We start from the raw sequence: 19,082 nt of genomic DNA, 5'->3' as shown, positions 1-19,082 counted from the left end.
AATTTTTATTTTGGTGGCATGAAATTATATAGCTTTATGGTAGGGTTGGGGTGAGGAGCTAAAAGGGAAAGGCACTTTCTACATAAGCATTCAGCAACCCACGCCCACGCTTTGGGCAGGTTGGCACGTGGGAGAGTGGCAAATGGCCTAAATATAGAGAGGGGCTAAACATGATTGATCATTGTGCTTCGCTGACTCTCACACTTACGACCCTTCATCTGTGGGGTAGAGACCCTACGTTTTATTTATTTATTCGTCTTCTTCATTTTCTATATCTAAGCATCATGTGGGTGGGAAATCCACCACGATCTTCTTCTTCTTCTTTTTTTTCCCTAATGGCAACATGTAAACAAGGTACATGCATGCAGAATAGTGGTCAAATCTGTGTGGGCTAGTTAAGCATGAGATGAGGGAGAGAAAAAGGTAATGTAACTTAATTGAGAAAAAACCTAGCCAATAAAAGTTGTATAATTTGTAGTCAAATTAAAATCAAATTATTTTAAAAATAAAAGGCAATATATGTAACACAGTGTTTAGTACTTTAGTTGTGTGGAGAGAAAAGAGAGAGAAAGAGAAGATAGAGAAACTCTATAATAATCTCTTGTTTCGATTAATTAAAGATTTAAAAGAGAGAAAACATGTGAGAATCAAAATTTTACCTTTTTTAATCTCCTATTAAATATTAGAAAGATTTAAAGAGAAGGAACATATGACTTGAAATTTTCTGGACTGTTTTAACAAGTATCATCAAGTTTTTGAATTATTATTATGTTGATAACGTTTAATATGATTCCTATAAAAAAAGTTTTAATATGATTGTTTGACTTGATAAAAAAATATGATTGTTTTCGTGTAATAATAAATTATTTCTAGGCATAGTATGTTAGCAATTACGTATGCTAATATTTATTTATTTATTTATTTATTTAGATTAAGTATATTAATGCAATAAAAAGATAAAGTATATTAATAAGTAACATTTGTTTTGTGTTTTTCAAAAAATGTATAAATTATAGCTTTATATATTTCTTCAAGAAAATAAGCGTGCAATTAAAGAATGTAGTCAAAACTTAAAAGAAGTGATATTTGAAATTATAAGAAAATGTACACAATTAATTTTTAAAAAATTAAATATAAATTTTGAAAGGAAAAATGTCATAAATAACACCGTCACACATTTAAAATAAAAATATATATATTTAATTTCTCTAGTGATAACTAATTATAATTTGAATCTAATTAGTGGGTACTGACAATGTAAATATTTTTATACCATTTTATATGAATTGATGGGTTGGATAAAATTATTAATTTTTATAACAATTATTCTAAAAAAATATATCTAATGTAATTTTTAATTAATTGAAAATGTAATTTTTTAACATTAATAATGTATACAAATTAAAAGAATCTAATTTAATACATACGAATAATTTTTTAAATAAAAAATGAGTAAACTTTTAAAAAATTACTGGATCAAAACTAAAATGTAATTGTTGAAAATTTAATCCATGTTTAGTATGTATTCTTTCTCTATTTATTTTTTCTGTGTGGAAGCCAAAAATTACAACTAGAAAACATACCAAAGGTACCAAGATTTATAACATACTTAAGATTAGAATAAATACCTAGATTGACAGTTGATTCTTGATCTATATATTTTTTATAATTATTGTGAAATTTTTACGGCAATCAAACATCAACATGAGTAATGGCCTTGTGATTCTTCCTCTATTAAAATATCTTTATTCCTCACTAAAACCTTTTGTAACTATTCAAATGGAGAAAAAGAAAAAAAATATTGTGACACTTAGTTTATTAGAGACCAACAAGATTTCTTATTTCCAAACAACACTAAAATAATTCTCATTACGCAAAGTAAATCAATAAAGATACTCACTCATTAAGTAAATATAACATTTTTATAGTATTTTAATAAAACATGTGGACTCACTTAATTAGATTACTTTTTTTTACTGATTAATTAGATTACTTAAAATGTAGCTAATAGATATAAATAATTAATATAATTATCATTAAAATATTAAAATATGAACTTGCATTAGATAAAAAATGTAAACTTCCAATTATAATTGCATATTAAATTAAATTAAATCTATGTTTCATATAGTGAGATGCAATCTTGATTATGAAGTTTGAAGAACAAATTGTGCTACTGTTTTATTTAGTTAAAATGGAAGAAAAAGTATTGGTTATATTCGTATGTTGTCTGTTTTGTTTAGTTATACAACAATTTTTTTTTTTTTTGTGTGTGCTTGCCCCGTGCTAAATACACTATATTTAGCTTCGTTAAGTATAATAATATAAGATAAGGAATATATGATGCTTGGTTTAGGAAAAATAATATGTATGATGAAGAAGAATAAGGTACAACTGTTTTGCATTTAGTATTTACTGAAATAGAAGCAGAAGTAAAAGTAAAGTTACATTTTAGATGTAGAGTCAATTTAAATTGCAATCACTGCTTCACTAAGAAGTTGCAAAAAGCTTCTCTCAAAAAAAAAAAAAAAGTTGCAAAAAGCTTTTATGTCCACACGAAAAGGTTGGAAGCTTTTGTAAATGGATTAAAAAAAATTGATTTGTTGAGAGTGGGATTTGAACCCACGCCCTTTCGGACCAGAACCTTAATCTGGCGCCTTAGACCAACTCGGCCATCTCAACTAGCTGATATAACTTTTCTAATTTTTCAAAATATAATAACAAAGATGAATTCTAAACCTTTAAGTCACGAACGCGTAAGCGTTTTGGTTGTATGATCACAGCAAAAGCATGTTTGGTTTAGAAGATAATAATAAAAGATTTTTTTTAGTTAAATAAACCGTATGAAGTGTGGATCCCACATAGATTACATACAATTTCTTTTTTATTTTTCTCTTCTCCTTTTAACTAAACACATCTTTAAGATTGGTTCCATAAATATTTAATAAAACTATATATTCAAACTTAAAAAGACTAGTTAAATTAAAACAATATCAGAATAGATAATTTGGATTCATCAACACACTAAGTCAAACCCACACCTCAAATAATTAATTTGCTATAACTAATTTTAACTATACGTAAATGTTTTTTATTGCATTTTTTCCCTCAGAAAAAATTGCCTAAAAGCTATTTTGTTATTTTGTTTTGTATTCCTAGAAGGTAATTAGGACTTTTATTTCACACCCAATTAATTTGTATGTATATATAAAAGTTTAGATACGGCACATACATATTTTATTAACTAACCAAAATGTGATAAAAAAAATTTAATCATTGTGGTAAAGTTTATCAAACTATGCATATGCCGTTTATTAAGTTTGAATTTTTGGATGAAAAAAAAATCTAATTGAGAGAAAAAATATTATTAAAGATGATCAACTAATTTAGTGGATATTGGATACTAATGTTAGGAGTAAAAAAAAATGTATATACAGTTTTATTTATTTATAACTAATAAAGGGTATTTTTACATTGTTCGTTAATATTCATATTGAGTCACAAGTTGTTACTTCTTGGGAACGCAGACAAAGGGAATAGGAAAGTTTCATACAAAGAAACAAAAAGAAGAGGTACAATGCGATCTTTTCCCCATCCGTTCCTTGTGAAAAGTTGAAAACCATATTAAGGACACTCTTATGCTACATCTGGCAAATGGCACCTAAACAATCTGCTTGAACATAAAGGACTTTGGGGTTCACGAAATTGGGTCCCAAGAAACCAATATGTTACACAAGGCTTAGTTGGAGGCCATGATAAATGAATCATTGTGCTAAAGTGCCCTCCATCACTCCCTCAAATGGTGCTTATGCGGTTTAGGCTCCCAAAGCTGATAATGGAGCTAGATTGCATATGCATATATCCAACCTCGAAACCTTCCAAACTTTCACATGCATCAATATATCATGCATCATGTCCACCCAACCCTTTGTAAAACCTTTCCCAAAGTAATATTTCCTTGTCCTATTGGCACTATCATATCTTGAACTTGTTGGCCTCTTTGCCTTTATGGTGCCCTATAATTGATGATTAAATAGTTTGTAGTTTTCATACTTAAAAAAAGTTCAATCAATTATATTTTGCCATCATTGTCCATACTCTATGCTCACTTGTACAAGTTGCTTTCGGGAGCCGGCATGATTTGCATCTCTTACTTGTATTATGATTAGGTCACAAAGTTCGGAGTTTGTTTGTTGTGTGTTATATGTTTTTAATTTTAAAAATGGATGATATAGTATTTTCTAATTTACTTTTTTAGTGTCATTTTCAATGGAAAACATAACCAGTTGATGTTCAAATCTAGTGAAATCTTTTAATAATCGGAAAAGTAGAGAAAAAAGCCTCTCAATAAAGTTTGTAAAGACTAAAGAAGATATAGCTTGGTAAATTAAATCGGCCATGGTTCTGCTGGTTGTAGTTTTTAAATAATAATGAATTGGTGTTATGTGTTTTCTTTTTCAAATTTATAACTTTTTTTTGTTAGTAAGAAAAGGACACAGGCACACGTTGTGGGATACCTCCCATCATTGCTTTTTTTTTTTTCCTGAATAGGTGATGTGTATCGCCAATGAATTATATCTCTTGTGACTAGATATGCATCCCTGAGATGCATAGAGTGAGCATCAATAAATAGAATACCATGTTACGAAAATAAATCCAATGTAATATAGAATCCTAATAGAGTGAGGTGGTAAATGACTCACGAAAAAGTATGGTTGTCCTACCTTGCAACCATGTATTTTTATTTATAATAGTTAAACTTAAGATATTAACTAGAGAGAATGAATCTAATACTATGTATTTTTATTTATAATAGTTAAACTTAAGATATTAACTAAAGAGAATGAATCTAATACTATGTTGAGAACTTCTTGGTTAAAAAAATATTACAAAATATTTTAGTTAGTTTTTAGTTTTTTTATTAGTTAAAAAAATTATTGGATTATTTGATAAATAAGTTTTTTCAATAGTTTTTTTTAAATAATTTTTAAAACGTTAACTTCTAATTTTTTATATTTTATTTTATTTTTATCCTCAATATATTTTTTATTTTCCTTATTATTTTTTAAAAATAAATTATGATTTAATTTTTTTCTATCATTTTACACTTTTCAGTTATTTCGACAGGTAATTTTACTAAACATTTATACTTTAATAGACTAATTTTTTAGCTTCTAGTTAAGTTGAAAAGTTAACTATTAAATTATAAGTATTTAATAAAATTAGTTGTTGAAGTAATTGAAAAATATAAAATGACTAAAAAATTAAAATAATGATTTATTTAAAAAAATATTACAAAATATTTTAGTTAGTTTTTAGTTTTTTTATTAGTTAAAAAAATTATTTGATTATTTGATAAATAAGTTTTTTCAATAGTTTTTTTAATAATTTTTAATTCTACGTGAACGCTAATTTCTAGTTTTTTATATTTTTTTATTTTTATCCTTAATATATTTTTTTTATTTTCTTTATTATTTTTTAAAAATAAATTATGATTTAATTTTTTTTTATCATTTTACACTTTTCAATTATTTTGACAGTTAATTTTACTAAACATTTATACTTTACTAAATTAATTTTTTTAGCTTCTAGTTAATTGAAAGTTGAAAACTTAACTTATTAAATTATAAATATTTAATAAAATTAGTTGTTGAAGTAATTGAAAAATATAAAATGACTAAAAAAATTAAAATAATGATTTATTTAAAAAAGATAAGCAAGAAATTTGATAAATATATTAAAAATAAAAAAATAGTAAATAGAAACTAACATTTTAAAAAAAATATTATTTAAAGTAATATTTTAAGAACCTTAAAAAATTATTTTAAAAAATTTAATTATAGAAGAGTTAAATGGATTTTTTAACTAATTAAAAAAAGTTAAAAGTAACTAAAATGTTGGGGAATATGACATAAATACATGCTTAGTATTGCATTATGATTTTGACGCCAATCCACTATAACATGATTTTTGAACGCCGCTCCAAACAGGCCATTTAAGATAGAGTTTCCCATTTAACACAATACACAGGGCCAACGAATCTTCTTCTAAAGAAAAAAAAAAGCTTATACTATTTAAAATTGAATTTAAGTGCATCAAAAATTAAATTAGCCTCTTGTAACATAATGTAATTACACAATAGATGATATAAATTGTAAAAAAATATACAATAACTAACATGTAATTAAATCATTTCTAACATATGCTAACAAAGTTTCCACCCAATAAAAAAAACTCATGCTAGCAAAGCTTGCTTCAACTAATAAAAATTAAATTCATATCCAATCACAATGTTTATTTTTTTTATTGATAATATAAAAATATTATTATTGAATAATATATAAATACTTTTTTTTAAAATTTGGTTAAATTACTCATTTGGTCTCTATAATTTTATGATTCTTACATTTTTAGTCTCTATTAGTTTGAAAGTGTCTTTTTTAGTTCCTATAATTTACATTTTAATTATCCTTTTAGTTTCTATAATTTAAAAGTGTTATTTTTAATCCTTATGATTTATATTTTAATTACTTTTTAGTCCTTAGTACAAAAAATATAAAAATAATTAGTTATAAATTATCAATTATTTTTTTATTACAAATTATCTTATGAAAAATTAGTTATTAATTATTGGTAATATTTTTATAATTAATTATAATTAATAATATTACTCATATTTTGATGATAAGGATTAAAATAGAATTAAAATATAAAAAAATATAAGAATAGTAAACTAAATATAAGAATAGTAAACTATACGAATCAAAATGAATAATTTAACATTAAAATTTTAAGCTACTCTAATCCTAATTAATTAATTTCTAACACCCAAATCATCTAAACTTATTGAACACGAAAATTTCCTTTCTTTCTAACATGTAGTACTAGAATGTAATAAATAAACCAAATTCTGTCGCAAAATTTCCCGCTTCCAACTCTTGCATTTATTTTATTTTTCATCTGAGACATTGTAGTTGACAATTTGAACCCCGAACCTGCAACTTGCCCCAAATCCAATCGCGTTGGTGTTCATAGTTTCTCCATGAACAACTGTGATTGGCGCCTTGGTTTCCGCAATCGGTTTTCGCTTCTTCTACCGTTCCCAACCGCACGCCAAATCCTCGCTAAACGGCACCGTTTCCTCTCCCCGCGACCCTGTCGACTCCTCCAAACGCAAAGGGTAAATTTCAGTTCTCGTGGTGCGAAAAATGGATAAATGGGACTTTTTTTGTTGTTGTCTTGATTTAAATTTTATAATTTTTACAGATACATATCGTGGGATGACTATTTTATGGCAATTGCATTTTTGTCAGCTGAGAGGTCCAAAGACCAGGTAATAATAATATTTATTTCATTCTTGTAAAAAAAATTATCCATAAGAATTTAACATGATACCTAGGGTTTTACAATACTAACATACGTTCAACCAAGTAAGCTAGACTCCTCGGTATTTCATTCTTGTAAATGCCATTGCTTTTGGAATTTGGTTTGCTTGCTTGGATTGGTTTTAATTAAAAGTTTGACATTTGGTGTTGCTAATATTCCAGGTTGGGGCTTGTTTGGTGAGTCAAGATGGTGTAATTCTTGGTAAGTTCATTAAATTATCATATCCATTATTCACTTTATTTTTCTGTGAAAAGCAGATTTGTTACTTTGCTTTTTCTTCCGTCAGGAATTGGTTATAATGGGTTTCCAAGAGGTTGTTCTGATGACAAGCTACCCTGGGCACAGGTTGGTATTTAAGAGAACAAGTTTTTTGTTTTTTGGAGTATTTATTAAACACTCTCATTCAGAAATCTCTTCGTGTTTCAGAAATCCAGGACTGGGAATCCTTTGAAGACAAAGTACCCGTAAGTGTTGTGTCTTTTGTCCATTCACTTTTGTTGATTGAAACCTTAATCATAGGTTTGTTTTAAAGAGAGATTCTGTTTTGCATTGAATCTTCTGTGTGCCTTAATAATGTCCTTGCTCAAGTTATTGTATTTTTTCATTAGATGCAATCTTGTTGACGGTTTTTTTTTTTTGTTGGTCTACTTTTGTTATGTTTGTCATGCAGAAGTTAATGCTATTCTCAACACTAATCATGCCTCTGCTGCTGGACAAGTTAGTTCCACTGCACTCTCCAGTTACCATATCGTTCAAATGTCTTACTTAATTGAAAATACTGACTTATGGTTTATTTATCATTTTCCTTTTGTAATTTCCATTTGGACTATATATTGACACACACACTGAGCATGTCACTACCCACACCAGTAAAAATATAAAAAAGAAATTTCTTAAAGATTCCTTTTAAGTTATAAACAAACAGTATTATTTTTAACCACCTGATACTAAGAGATTCCACTTGTCTCTTTTTTTTTTTTATATTGTCCAATCAATGCAGCGGCTATATGTGACCATGTTTCCCTGCAATGAATGTGCTAAGATCATAATCCAGGTTGGTAACCTTGTTCTGCTTCAAGTATATGTTTTGATGAACCATTTTGCAGATGAGATCTGCATTTTCTTAACAAAGCATCATATAACTTTTATGAGAGTAGTACACTAGCACCTGCCTTCCTTACTCTGTGAATTAAATATAGTTGATAAATTGCTTCATCTGTCTTAGTTCCTTCTCCTGTGAGGTCTGTTATGTATGCTGAATTGGTATCATTTACAACTGTTACATTGTCATTATGCTCAATACTACAGTAGGCTGCCTTATGAGGGGGGAAACTTAGGTTGTAATGTGAATAACTGCTTTTTAGTGTTAAGTTGATAAAAATTGCCATAATTTATGATTTTTGTATTAGCTGATAATCATATTCAAAACAGGACTGATTTACAAATTTGGTAGAAGCTTTGGTGCACTACCAGTATATATTGTGGGCATCTTTATCTTGCTATTCTTTCTTGCAGTCAGGAGTTTCTGAAGTAATTTATTTTGTGGAGAAGAGACTAAAAAAATTCAGATATTGCATATGTTGCCTCTCACAAGCTACTGTCATTGGCTGGTGTAAAGGTAACATCTTCATAAACTTTTGGATGTAAATAAATTATTGTCACAGTTCAATTGGCTTAGGGATACCTATCGATACTGATTCAATATAATTAACTTCTGTATTTATTAGTTCCTTATATTTGTGTTTAATATCTCTAACCAATCTGTAGAATATATAATGCACATAACTTTAATGTGAAGAATTCCTTATATGCAGTTCAGGAAACATCAACCAATGATGAATGAAATTCATCTGAAGTTTGAGGAGCACTAGATTTTGAAGCTTGGCTTAAATTTTCACTTTGTAATATGATACAATACCTCCCCTACAAACTTATTTCAGGAGAAAGAAACATGAAAAGAAGACAGAGTTAGAAGGTTTTGACCAAGTCAACAGTAACCACACCACTACTAAGTAGAACATGAGCATGTTCAGCATTAGTAAAAGACAGTTTTATAGGTGTAGGTGCAGTTGTTATTTATGCCTTGTGTGTAGGATACTATAAATACACTTCATGGACGAGCCAAGGTAGATTTTCCGTATGTTTAATTGTTTATGTAACCTTGTGCGAGTGAGTCCACTCCTTACGGACACTCTTGTTGGAAATGTTAAACGTTGAGATTCTTGCCTTTATTATTTCCAGTAACTCTTTCCCTTAAATTCTGTTCCATAGAAAGGTGCTTATCACAGTCATTATCTTCAGAGTTACTGGAAAATAGCTCTATAGATTTTGAATAAGAGTTCATTTATCTTGTGTTTCTCGGCAAACATATAAGCAACAATGATGAGAGTTTTGTGGCCCTTCCCTATCGAACACATTTTGGCCCTTCATTATCGCTTTGTGCACTCATGCTGCAAAGTAGAATTAAACCCCGTCTATAGTCTCTAGAATAATAGTGCAAATTAACCTCACAATTGTAGTTAGAATGGATCTTTGTCAAGAGAGTTTAGCTAAGTTGATTAAAAAAGAGTATGGGTTATTGTAAATTTTTTAAAATTATCTTAGATTCCTATGAACGAAAAAAAAAGTTAGAATGGGTCCTCAAGATACGGTTTACTTGGCCTTATGCCCTACTATGTTGATATATCACATTTCCCCGATGGTGATAGACAAATTTGGCTCTTTTATGGTCGTTCCAATTGCAGATATCGCGGCTGCAATCCAGAACATCACAAGATGAAAGGTGCAGAGAGCTATTCAAGCTTCGGTAAAAAAACGTAAATTCAGCTCTATCAATAAAGTTCGTAAAAAGTCATATCTTTGTATTTTTGTTGTTGTTGAGAATAACATAGTTGTGTTGTTAAGCTTTAGCGAAAATCTTTATTTTTATTCACTGTTATCATTGAATAGAAAATCTAATGCTTCATCAATATGCCGATTTGGTTTGATATAGGAAGTATGATGAACTGAGCAACTCCTGTGCTTCAATACATGTAAGAACCACTTTCTGAAAAGGTTGACATGATTCAAACGAAATTTTTTAAGCCTTTGGTTTTGATTAAAAAATATATATTTTTTATATTTTTAAGAAAAAGTACGATTAATATAATTTTATGATTGAAATTAATTTAGATAGACTGTAATTATGGTCAATAATTTGAAATTAGTTTTCCTCAATTTTAAAACAAACTGATGCTAAGTTGAACTGGCTTACTTGAACAATGATGACAGTTTGAACTTTGAAATTTCAAAAGTTTTTTTTTCTAAAAATAAAAATAAAAACAAAAACTTTGCTGACACTATGCAGAATTAATGGCTTCAAGTTGCCTACGAAGATCTTCAAGGTCGTCATTGTCAACTAATGGAGCGTCAAGAGTTGCCTTATGAAACTCGTCAGCAGTAGGAAGTTCATGTGTGAGACCTTCCGGCAGAACATCTGAAATAGATTTTGGAAAAAGGTTAATATAAATATTAATTGACAATGAGCTAAGGAAATAAAAACAGATCTTGAACCCCTTCAGATAGAAAATGTATAGGATTTCCCAATTTCCTAATTAATATTGTCAACAGCAATTTACCCTTACTTTAGAGGAACCAAAATGTTCTAAGGGGATAGAAATTTTTGCTTTTGCAGTAAAGGTGCAACAAGAAAGCAGCATTTTTGTGTGAAAACATTTCCAAGAAAAAGCTGGATGAGAAAGAAAATCTCCCAAAGCCAAGAGAAGAATTTCCCCTGTGCTCCAACTAACTAGGAAACCAGCAAATGTATCTTAGGTCCAGTTTGATTAAGCTTTTCAATAAGTACTTAAAAATAAAATGAAGGTTTAACTACTGTTTTAATCTCTGAATTTGGGGGTGTGTTTTTTTTAGTTCCTGGAATTTAAAAATTCTTTTTTTAGTTCTTGGATTTTGAAAAATAGTTTTTTTAATCTCTAACATAATAAATTGACATTTTGTGATGGTTTTTAAGTACTGTAGCGGGTTTTTTTAGCACTTTGTGGTAGTTTTTAAATGTAAATTCAAGTGGTTAAAAAATAAAAATTAATGTAAGATAGCTAAAAACCATCACAAATTGTCAATTAATTATGTCAGGACTAAAAAAGCAATTTTCAAAATTTAGAGAATAAAATTTTTAAATTTCAGGGACTAAAAAAGACACACACCCCAAATTCTGGGACTAAAACAGTAATTAAACCTAAAATGAATTATGCAAATAGAGTGAATCATTCTTTCACAAGTTAAAATCAACATAGGTACTTCAACTTTTCATTTAACTTTCGAAAAAGTTGGGATGCATAATTTTAAATTGAGAGAAATTATATTCATTTTATCTTTTTAATTTATTTTTATTTTCTTCTACTATAAACACTTGTTAATTTTTTTTATCCAAGCTGCTCAAGTCCACAAAAAATGGGGCCGTGCAAATTTAAGTGCCAACATTTTTTACTTCTTGAATTGTCTAATAATAATAACACCCCCATAGAAATACACTCAGCACTTTAATTCACTTACAGGAAAGGATAAATTCTCCGAGCTTATGATTTATGAATTTAAACTTTCAGAATATAAATGATTGCAACAATTAAGATAATACCTGAACTTCTGGTATCCGGACTATCCAGCTCAATATCATCAACAACACTGGAAATTAAGCAAAAGAGCATCACTAAATGTGAAGGCTAATATTTCAAGAAAGAAACGAGGTTTGATACTATTTGGTCCTTTGCATAAATGATTGCAACCAAGTAAATCAGGGATTAAATCTATTTCAACTGATAAGTGTTTTGAATCTTCTCTCACACACATGCAAATGAACAAGAACAAGATCATTAAACACCTTATATTCCATTCATTTTCTTCATGAAGTGGCACTTCCTCAGTTGATGGTGCTTCAGCTTCCATTTTTGCTTTGGCTGCAGCATCTCTTGCTGGTTTTGCAAGCATGTACTCTTCCTGCATAACATGTATAATGTCATAGTTGGAAGGAACAATGAATTTATTGATGACATCAAAATTGTGCAACTAGGACATGGTTGTAATTTGTAAACAACTTTCCTGCCATTATTTTAAAAATTTTCAAACATAAACAACTTACCTGTCTTTCCAAACAAGCTACATTTGAACATTGAGGGTTTGGCTTCATTTGCATAGTTGGGAAAAAATCCTTAAGAGAATTATATCCCTATAGATAGACAAACCAAAATCTGAGGACATAAGCATACAGTAAATGTATTTTACGAGAACAGAGACTGTCTTTCATTGAAGTAGCCTCATCAGATTCCTCTGAGGTATAAACACAGTTTGTTTGTTTGTTTTTTAAAATATAATGAACCATTTGTAACAACTCAGGAAAGGAGAACAAAGGAAGCACCAATCCAGCACTTACCAAATACGGGGAGACTTGTCCAAAGCCTAGCAATAATTTTAGAGTGTTTTGGACTAGAAGGCCAGCAACAACCCCCTGGGAAATCAAATAAGCTTTTGTAAGTTAGATAACGATAAACTAAAAGTGTGCTGCACATTCTAAACAATGAACAGAAAATAAATAAGCCATAAGAAAATGTCAGATGTTTATTGAAAGTTTATAAAGAAATATAATTTACATTTGAAGTCTGAAAGCCCTAAGATTCAGTATACTGAAAAGAAAAAATGTAACTTCACAAAGTATTTGAATTCTAAACTACAAAGAAGAAAAGCAGCCAATGAAAAATATAGAGACTCATCATTTACCATAGTGGTGGGTAAAGATGCAGCACAAACCCCTTCCCGCTTGAGCGTACGTTCATCTACCCCAGATGCAACAACCTAAAAGGATAACATAAATGTATGCTTCACATGTTGTACATACTGCATAAAAATTTCACATTTACTGTGAAGTGGATATAATAACACACATCAATAGATTAGTGACATAGTGATTTGTCCAAAATTTTTATATCTAGGGATTAAATAGCTCAGTGATTTATATCACATGGCTGAGCTTCAGAAATCTTGTATAACACCAGGTTCAATCAAGTTTAATCCCTTAAGGCCATTTATCATCAATTGTGAATCATACAAATTCATATAAGAAAGAGCCATACAAGAGGAGGTGCACACGCAAAACAGGCAGTTTCTCCAGGAATAAGTAATTGAATATGGCCAGAAACAGCATCCTCAGAAACACCTGATTCCATCCATGTTTGGCTCAATTCATTACAAGCCTGCAGTGCTTACAGAAATCAGTCAGACATGAGAATTCCCAGAGAAAATAAAAAAGAATAAAAGTAATTTTTTAATTGAAATTATATTATATACCTGGTTAACAGCCATTCTTGCTTCATAATTATCCACACAACTTAAAACCAGATCCACGCCACTCCCTTGTTTATTTGGGCGAAGTGACTTATTTTTCAAACTCGACATAAAGGTTTCAAAACCTGTGACGGTGGTGATATTCAGTGTATAGCTCTAAATCAAAAGGAAAAAGGAAATATATCAGCAGGGAAAGAGTATTAACTACCAATCAACAAATTGGTTATAAAGATTCATATTTATAATCACATAGATATAGGAAAAGAACTTGTGGGTATAAACAATGCAAAATACTTGCCTCAAGTACAACATCAGGGTTTATGTCTGACAGAGTCTGTACAGCTGCATCAGTCTTTGTCATGCCAACCTGGAAAGCTAAAACATTATATTACGCAATTATGGTATGGATACAGGGAAGTTCTTGAAACTTTAGGATGCCAAATATAATTTTATAATTTAATATATAGCTTTGTCTGTACGAAATTCTGACTCTTACAGTTAGCTATTAGCATCAATTTTCACATTTTTACTGTCAACCAAGAGAATTTATGTTAAAAATATTCATGTGATTAGTCCTTTCAGTTTCAAGACGTTATGTGTGGATAAACACACAAAAAATTAAATTCAAAACAAGATAATGAAGAGTTGGATACTCACCTGATCTGGACGAAAGAACAACCTATTCATGTTTGCTAGCTCCACTTTGTCATAATCATACAACAAAAGTCTACCTATACCACATCTAGTTAGCATCTCAGCCGAAACACTTCCTACACCACCTACTCCCTGTGATTGTGCAAGAATTGACAAAAATCAGTAATTTCAACCAGCACAAAGAAGAAAAATATAGAGATGAACTTTAAGATAAATTTAAAATAGTCAGGATTGCGGATCGCCTATTTGGCTTAACCTTTAAAAAATGTTTCATCCATTGTCTATGTTCATGACCAAAAGGCTTATCCTTTTAATAAACAAATTCAGCAAGGCCACAGAAAATCTTTGCATAAATCGACTATTCTCTCAATGAGTAAGAAGTGGATTAAAGGAGTTTATATCCAAGTATAGCTAGCTAGTGATTCTAATTGAATATCACACCTAACAATCCTTTCAGTACAAATACAACATGGAATAACTTCCAAACATACTCAAACAAGATTGCTAAAGATACTCTAATTATATGTCCCAATAGCAAATTCAGATTAGGTTCTCCTCCATATCAATAATGTTTTCACCATCAATTCTGTCATATTGGAAAGACATTGTACTAATGGATTCAAATATACACCAACAAGCTTATTATCTTGGTTTAGAAAATGTCACTCTAAGTAGTATCCCAAAGTTAAGGTGATTCCTAGAGGAACTAATAAGAGACCTTCTTAACTAAAATACGAATCCCAAGTGAAGGGGGATTTGTAATGTTTCATCCTCGTGTAATTCAACATGACTTTCAGTCCTTGAAACTTACTAATTCATGCCATTAGTAATACAAATACATAATTATTAAATATTTAAATAACTTAAAGAAAAAAAGCATGCATGTCACAAATATTATACTACAGCAACAAAGAGTGGTAAAGGAGATTAATACAGACAACTATGGCAACGGAGAAATCGCGTATTCTTTCATAGTTGTCCACAATACCCATTCTCTGAAGTGCCATAAGCCGACTATAAGGATTGCTATCTACAACCTCAGCACTCATATCCTGGCAACACAGTAATAAGAGGAGCAATAAATCAAAAAAACATAACACTAGAAATTCATCAAATACATTACAAAAATGTCCCAAACAAATAGGCAATTCAATTACCTCAACTTTAGAGCGACGAACAGGTGCAGCCTCTGCAAGCTTCGCAAGGTCCTCAACACGCAATTGAATCTTCAAAAACACAAAAGCGAAAATATCATATATATTAATCCGATCTAATAATGTACCATGACAGAATCAGATAAACGAATGAAATTTTCGTGAGCAAAGCAACTCGGAATCTTCGGCTTCATTGAGGGGATCGGAATATGAAGTGAGAATTGTAAAGGAAGAAAAACCTTGCGGAGCAGATCATGGTGAGATGGATCGGGAAGCGATTGGCTCAGAGATTGAAGATCGGCGTGCAACTCTTTGAGTACGACCTCCATATCGCTCCCGAATTAATAACAGCTTTTTTTCAAACGCCCGTTTTTGTTTTTTATTTTGGAAAATTGGAATTTGCAGAAACGCTGAATTGAAGCAATGTTTTGTTTTGATGCTTGCAGCGAAGTCAGAGCTGCCTGCAGTTATTATTGTGTCCACATGATCACTCCACTAGGCTCAGCAAAGGTTCTAAATTGAAGCTTACGTGGGCGTTAGAAATTTTAGATAATTTTTTTACTGGATTCAGAGTTTAAAATTGAAGATTTCTCACTATTTTTATTATTTTTTCCTTTAGATGTGTTTCTTTAGTGCACTAACGATTTCTCCCTTGTAAGATTTACCAAATCAAACATTTTTCTTTTTTTATGAGTCATAAATATACGTGTAATTGTGTTTAAGGACTAAAATTAAAATTCAAAATGTTTAGAGATAAATAATATTAAATCTTAAATATATTTTTATATTATAAATTAAATTAAAGTATAGCACTTTGAGTTGAAATAATTTTACCCCAACTAATCCATATGTCCAATAATTTTTTTAATCCTTCTTTTCATTGTCTATTCTCTTAATTTTTTGCACTAGGTAAAGACCGATTTAGCTCGCAATGTATAATTGCTATTAATCTAAAAAAAACTTTTACTCACAAAAAAGATTAAATATAATGCTCTTATTAAATAGATACTTGTTTTAGATATAAACTAAATCTTAGACGTGCATTAGTTTAGTGTCTCAATTAATTAAATATTATGCATTTTACACACTATATTAGTTTTTAGTTATTAGTCAAGAATTTTCTCTTTAAATTATCTCAAATTTTCTTACTTTTTTTTAAAAAAAATTATCATTAATTAAAAATAATTTTTTATCATAAATCTAAAATATAATTTATATGTTAAAAATGATTTACAAAATTTTAATTATAGTGTAATTTATATATTCAAAATATTTATTTATTATAAATTGTAGTTATATAAAATTAACGTGATAAATTAAAATACCACTAACGTGATATATATATATATATATATATATATATATATATATATATATATATATATATATATATAACGTTTAATGATCCATTCATCGGGATCAATTATTTTTATCCAGAGAAATGCAAAAACTATAATTATATCCAAAAATAATAATTTTATATTTTTAATACATAGTTTTTTCATGCAAAAGATAAATAGTTGATAATATATTGTATTATATAATATTTTTAGTTATATACATGTCGTTTAAGAATGTAATTAAGTTCACTTTGACCGAATTTAAGTTTAAGTTTGAGTTGAAAAAAATATTATTTAAATTTGATTCATTTATTTAAGAAAATTAAATTTAAAGCCTAAAATTGACGTGATTACGTTTTTTCGAACTTTGACTTGACTGTTGACTCATTAACTTGTTTATGATTTTTTTATTGAATTTCTCTTTAAATAAGTTTATTTATTAATTTAGTATTTAATAAATATTTTCTTGTCAAAAAATAAAGTTGTAAATATTATTGAAAATTAAAGATGAATTCTTTAAAGGTTAAAATGTTGCGTTTCTTCAAAAAAAAAAAATATGATGACCAAGATGAATCTGAATGATATTACTGTGATCTTTAGTTTAGATAGTTTTGACGAGTGTCTTCTTGATGAAGTCACAAGTTATAATCTGTTAGTTTTTGTTTGCTTTATGTGTGTGTTTCAGGCATGAAGGGTAGATGTCATATAGTTTGATTTTGATAACTTAATGCTTCAAAATTTGTGAAAACTGTAACAAAGAAAAAAATAATCGATTAGGAAAATAAATTAATCAATTGTATTTGTGTCATATATATGAGAATTGTCTTAATTTCTAGTTACATAAATAACTTATTGTTGGTTAGGATAATCAATTATATCACATAAAAAATCATTTTTAGGTGTGTAAATAATCATCTTGATTTGTAATGTATTTTTTTATTTCATTTTTTACTTAACTAATTTTTTAAATACTTTGTTTTAATATGGATAAACTCTTTTTTTTACAGAAGAATATAAATAAAATATAACTAATGTGATTAATGTAAATATTTTTTTTTTGATTTATTTCTTGCTTATTATCAATTCATTTAACTAATTCATTAAATATTTTATTTTATTTGAAATACGAAATATAAGTAAAATTAATGTCTAGAATTTATATATAAAATTATGGGGTGGGGTTTTTCTTTTCTCTTCTTCTCCCTGTAAATTAAGTACAAAATATGAAAATGATAATTTTAAGACAAATACCAAAATCTATACTTAATTTGTAAAGACAAACATTTTTCTTAAAGATAGAAATAACATATAAAATAAAAAATATGAAATTTACTTTTAAAGCAAGTAAAAAAATCTATACTTAATTTACAAGTACTTAATTTACAAGGAGGAACACATTTCTCCATTTTTATGGTACTAATCTGGATCATCTACTTTTTAGATAAGTCATATTGATAATAATGATCCTTTAATCAATTTATCCATTGATTTATTACAGAATTGAGAGGGTTATTATGTTTTAATTTATAATGAAATATTCCTTGTGTTCCAAAAAAAGAATCCTTTATTTCATTTTTCAGAGAAAAAAAAATCCATGATATTGAAAAACAGATCTTAACTTATATATGTTTATGTTAATAATTTGGGTGTGTAATAAATTAAAAACTACATATGCTTGCGACAAAAAGGAGATGTCACAATAATTATGTAAATTCAGATTTCTAGTATGAAAATATTTGTGTAAAATTGAAATAAAGTGACTTATACTTTAGAAATTATATATTCACATATAAAATATTATGATTTTTTGTCTGGTCTTAATCCTCTAATTCATCAGGAAAAAGGGACCTAATTAAGTTGGAGTTTGACCCGAGATAAATAAAGCTTGATCGAAAATTATTTCTATCAAACTCAAATACTATCCTAAAGATTATTTTTTTGAAAGCAAATAACAAAATTTATACTTATTTTAAGGGGAGTAACTTTTACTAAAGATAAAGAAATAAATATAAAATATAAAGATTTTTTTAAAAAAAGTAAGAATAGTAGTGTTTAGTATATGAGAAGAAAGTTTTTTTTGCAAAGATAAAAATTATATATAATATATTAAAAGATGAAAATTATTTTTTAAAGAAAATAAAAAAAATTATATTTAATTTGTGAGGAGTAAATTTTGTCCTAATTAATATATATTTAATGATAGAGCCAAGAGAAT

At 28.3% G+C, this 19,082-nt stretch overlaps 1 protein-coding gene, 1 non-coding gene and 1 pseudogene across 2 annotated transcripts; 1 reads left to right on the top strand and 2 right to left on the bottom strand.

The window, feature by feature from the left end:
- Window positions 1-2,601: 2,601 nt before the first annotated feature.
- On the bottom strand, window positions 2,602-2,682 carry TRNAL-AAG. The gene has a single exon. It is a non-coding gene; the product is annotated as a tRNA-Leu (tRNA).
- Window positions 2,683-7,046: 4,364 nt separating this feature from the next.
- Window positions 7,047-9,617, top strand: LOC114393562 (annotated as a pseudogene).
- Window positions 9,618-10,602: 985 nt separating this feature from the next.
- On the bottom strand, window positions 10,603-16,018 carry LOC114393785 (ubiquitin-like modifier-activating enzyme 5). Its single transcript, XM_028355227.1, has 13 exons — window positions 15,767-16,018; window positions 15,531-15,599; window positions 15,312-15,425; window positions 14,377-14,505; window positions 14,018-14,086; window positions 13,723-13,875; window positions 13,509-13,628; window positions 13,156-13,230; window positions 12,812-12,886; window positions 12,521-12,607; window positions 12,263-12,378; window positions 12,020-12,066; window positions 10,603-10,861 (listed from the first exon to the last, which is right to left on the bottom strand). The coding sequence occupies exons 1-13, from the start codon at window positions 15,854-15,856 to the stop codon at window positions 10,725-10,727; spliced, it is 1,281 nt and encodes a 426-aa protein (XP_028211028.1). The 5' UTR covers window positions 15,857-16,018; the 3' UTR covers window positions 10,603-10,724.
- Between the last annotated feature and the right edge of the window lie 3,064 nt (window positions 16,019-19,082).

The sequence above is a fragment of the Glycine soja genome, chromosome 17, assembly GCF_004193775.1.
Source record: "Glycine soja cultivar W05 chromosome 17, ASM419377v2, whole genome shotgun sequence".
Taxonomy (NCBI): Eukaryota; Viridiplantae; Streptophyta; class Magnoliopsida; order Fabales; family Fabaceae; genus Glycine; species Glycine soja.
The sequence above is the reverse complement of the archived record's forward strand: the minus strand, read 5'-3'. Positions and strand labels throughout refer to the sequence as shown.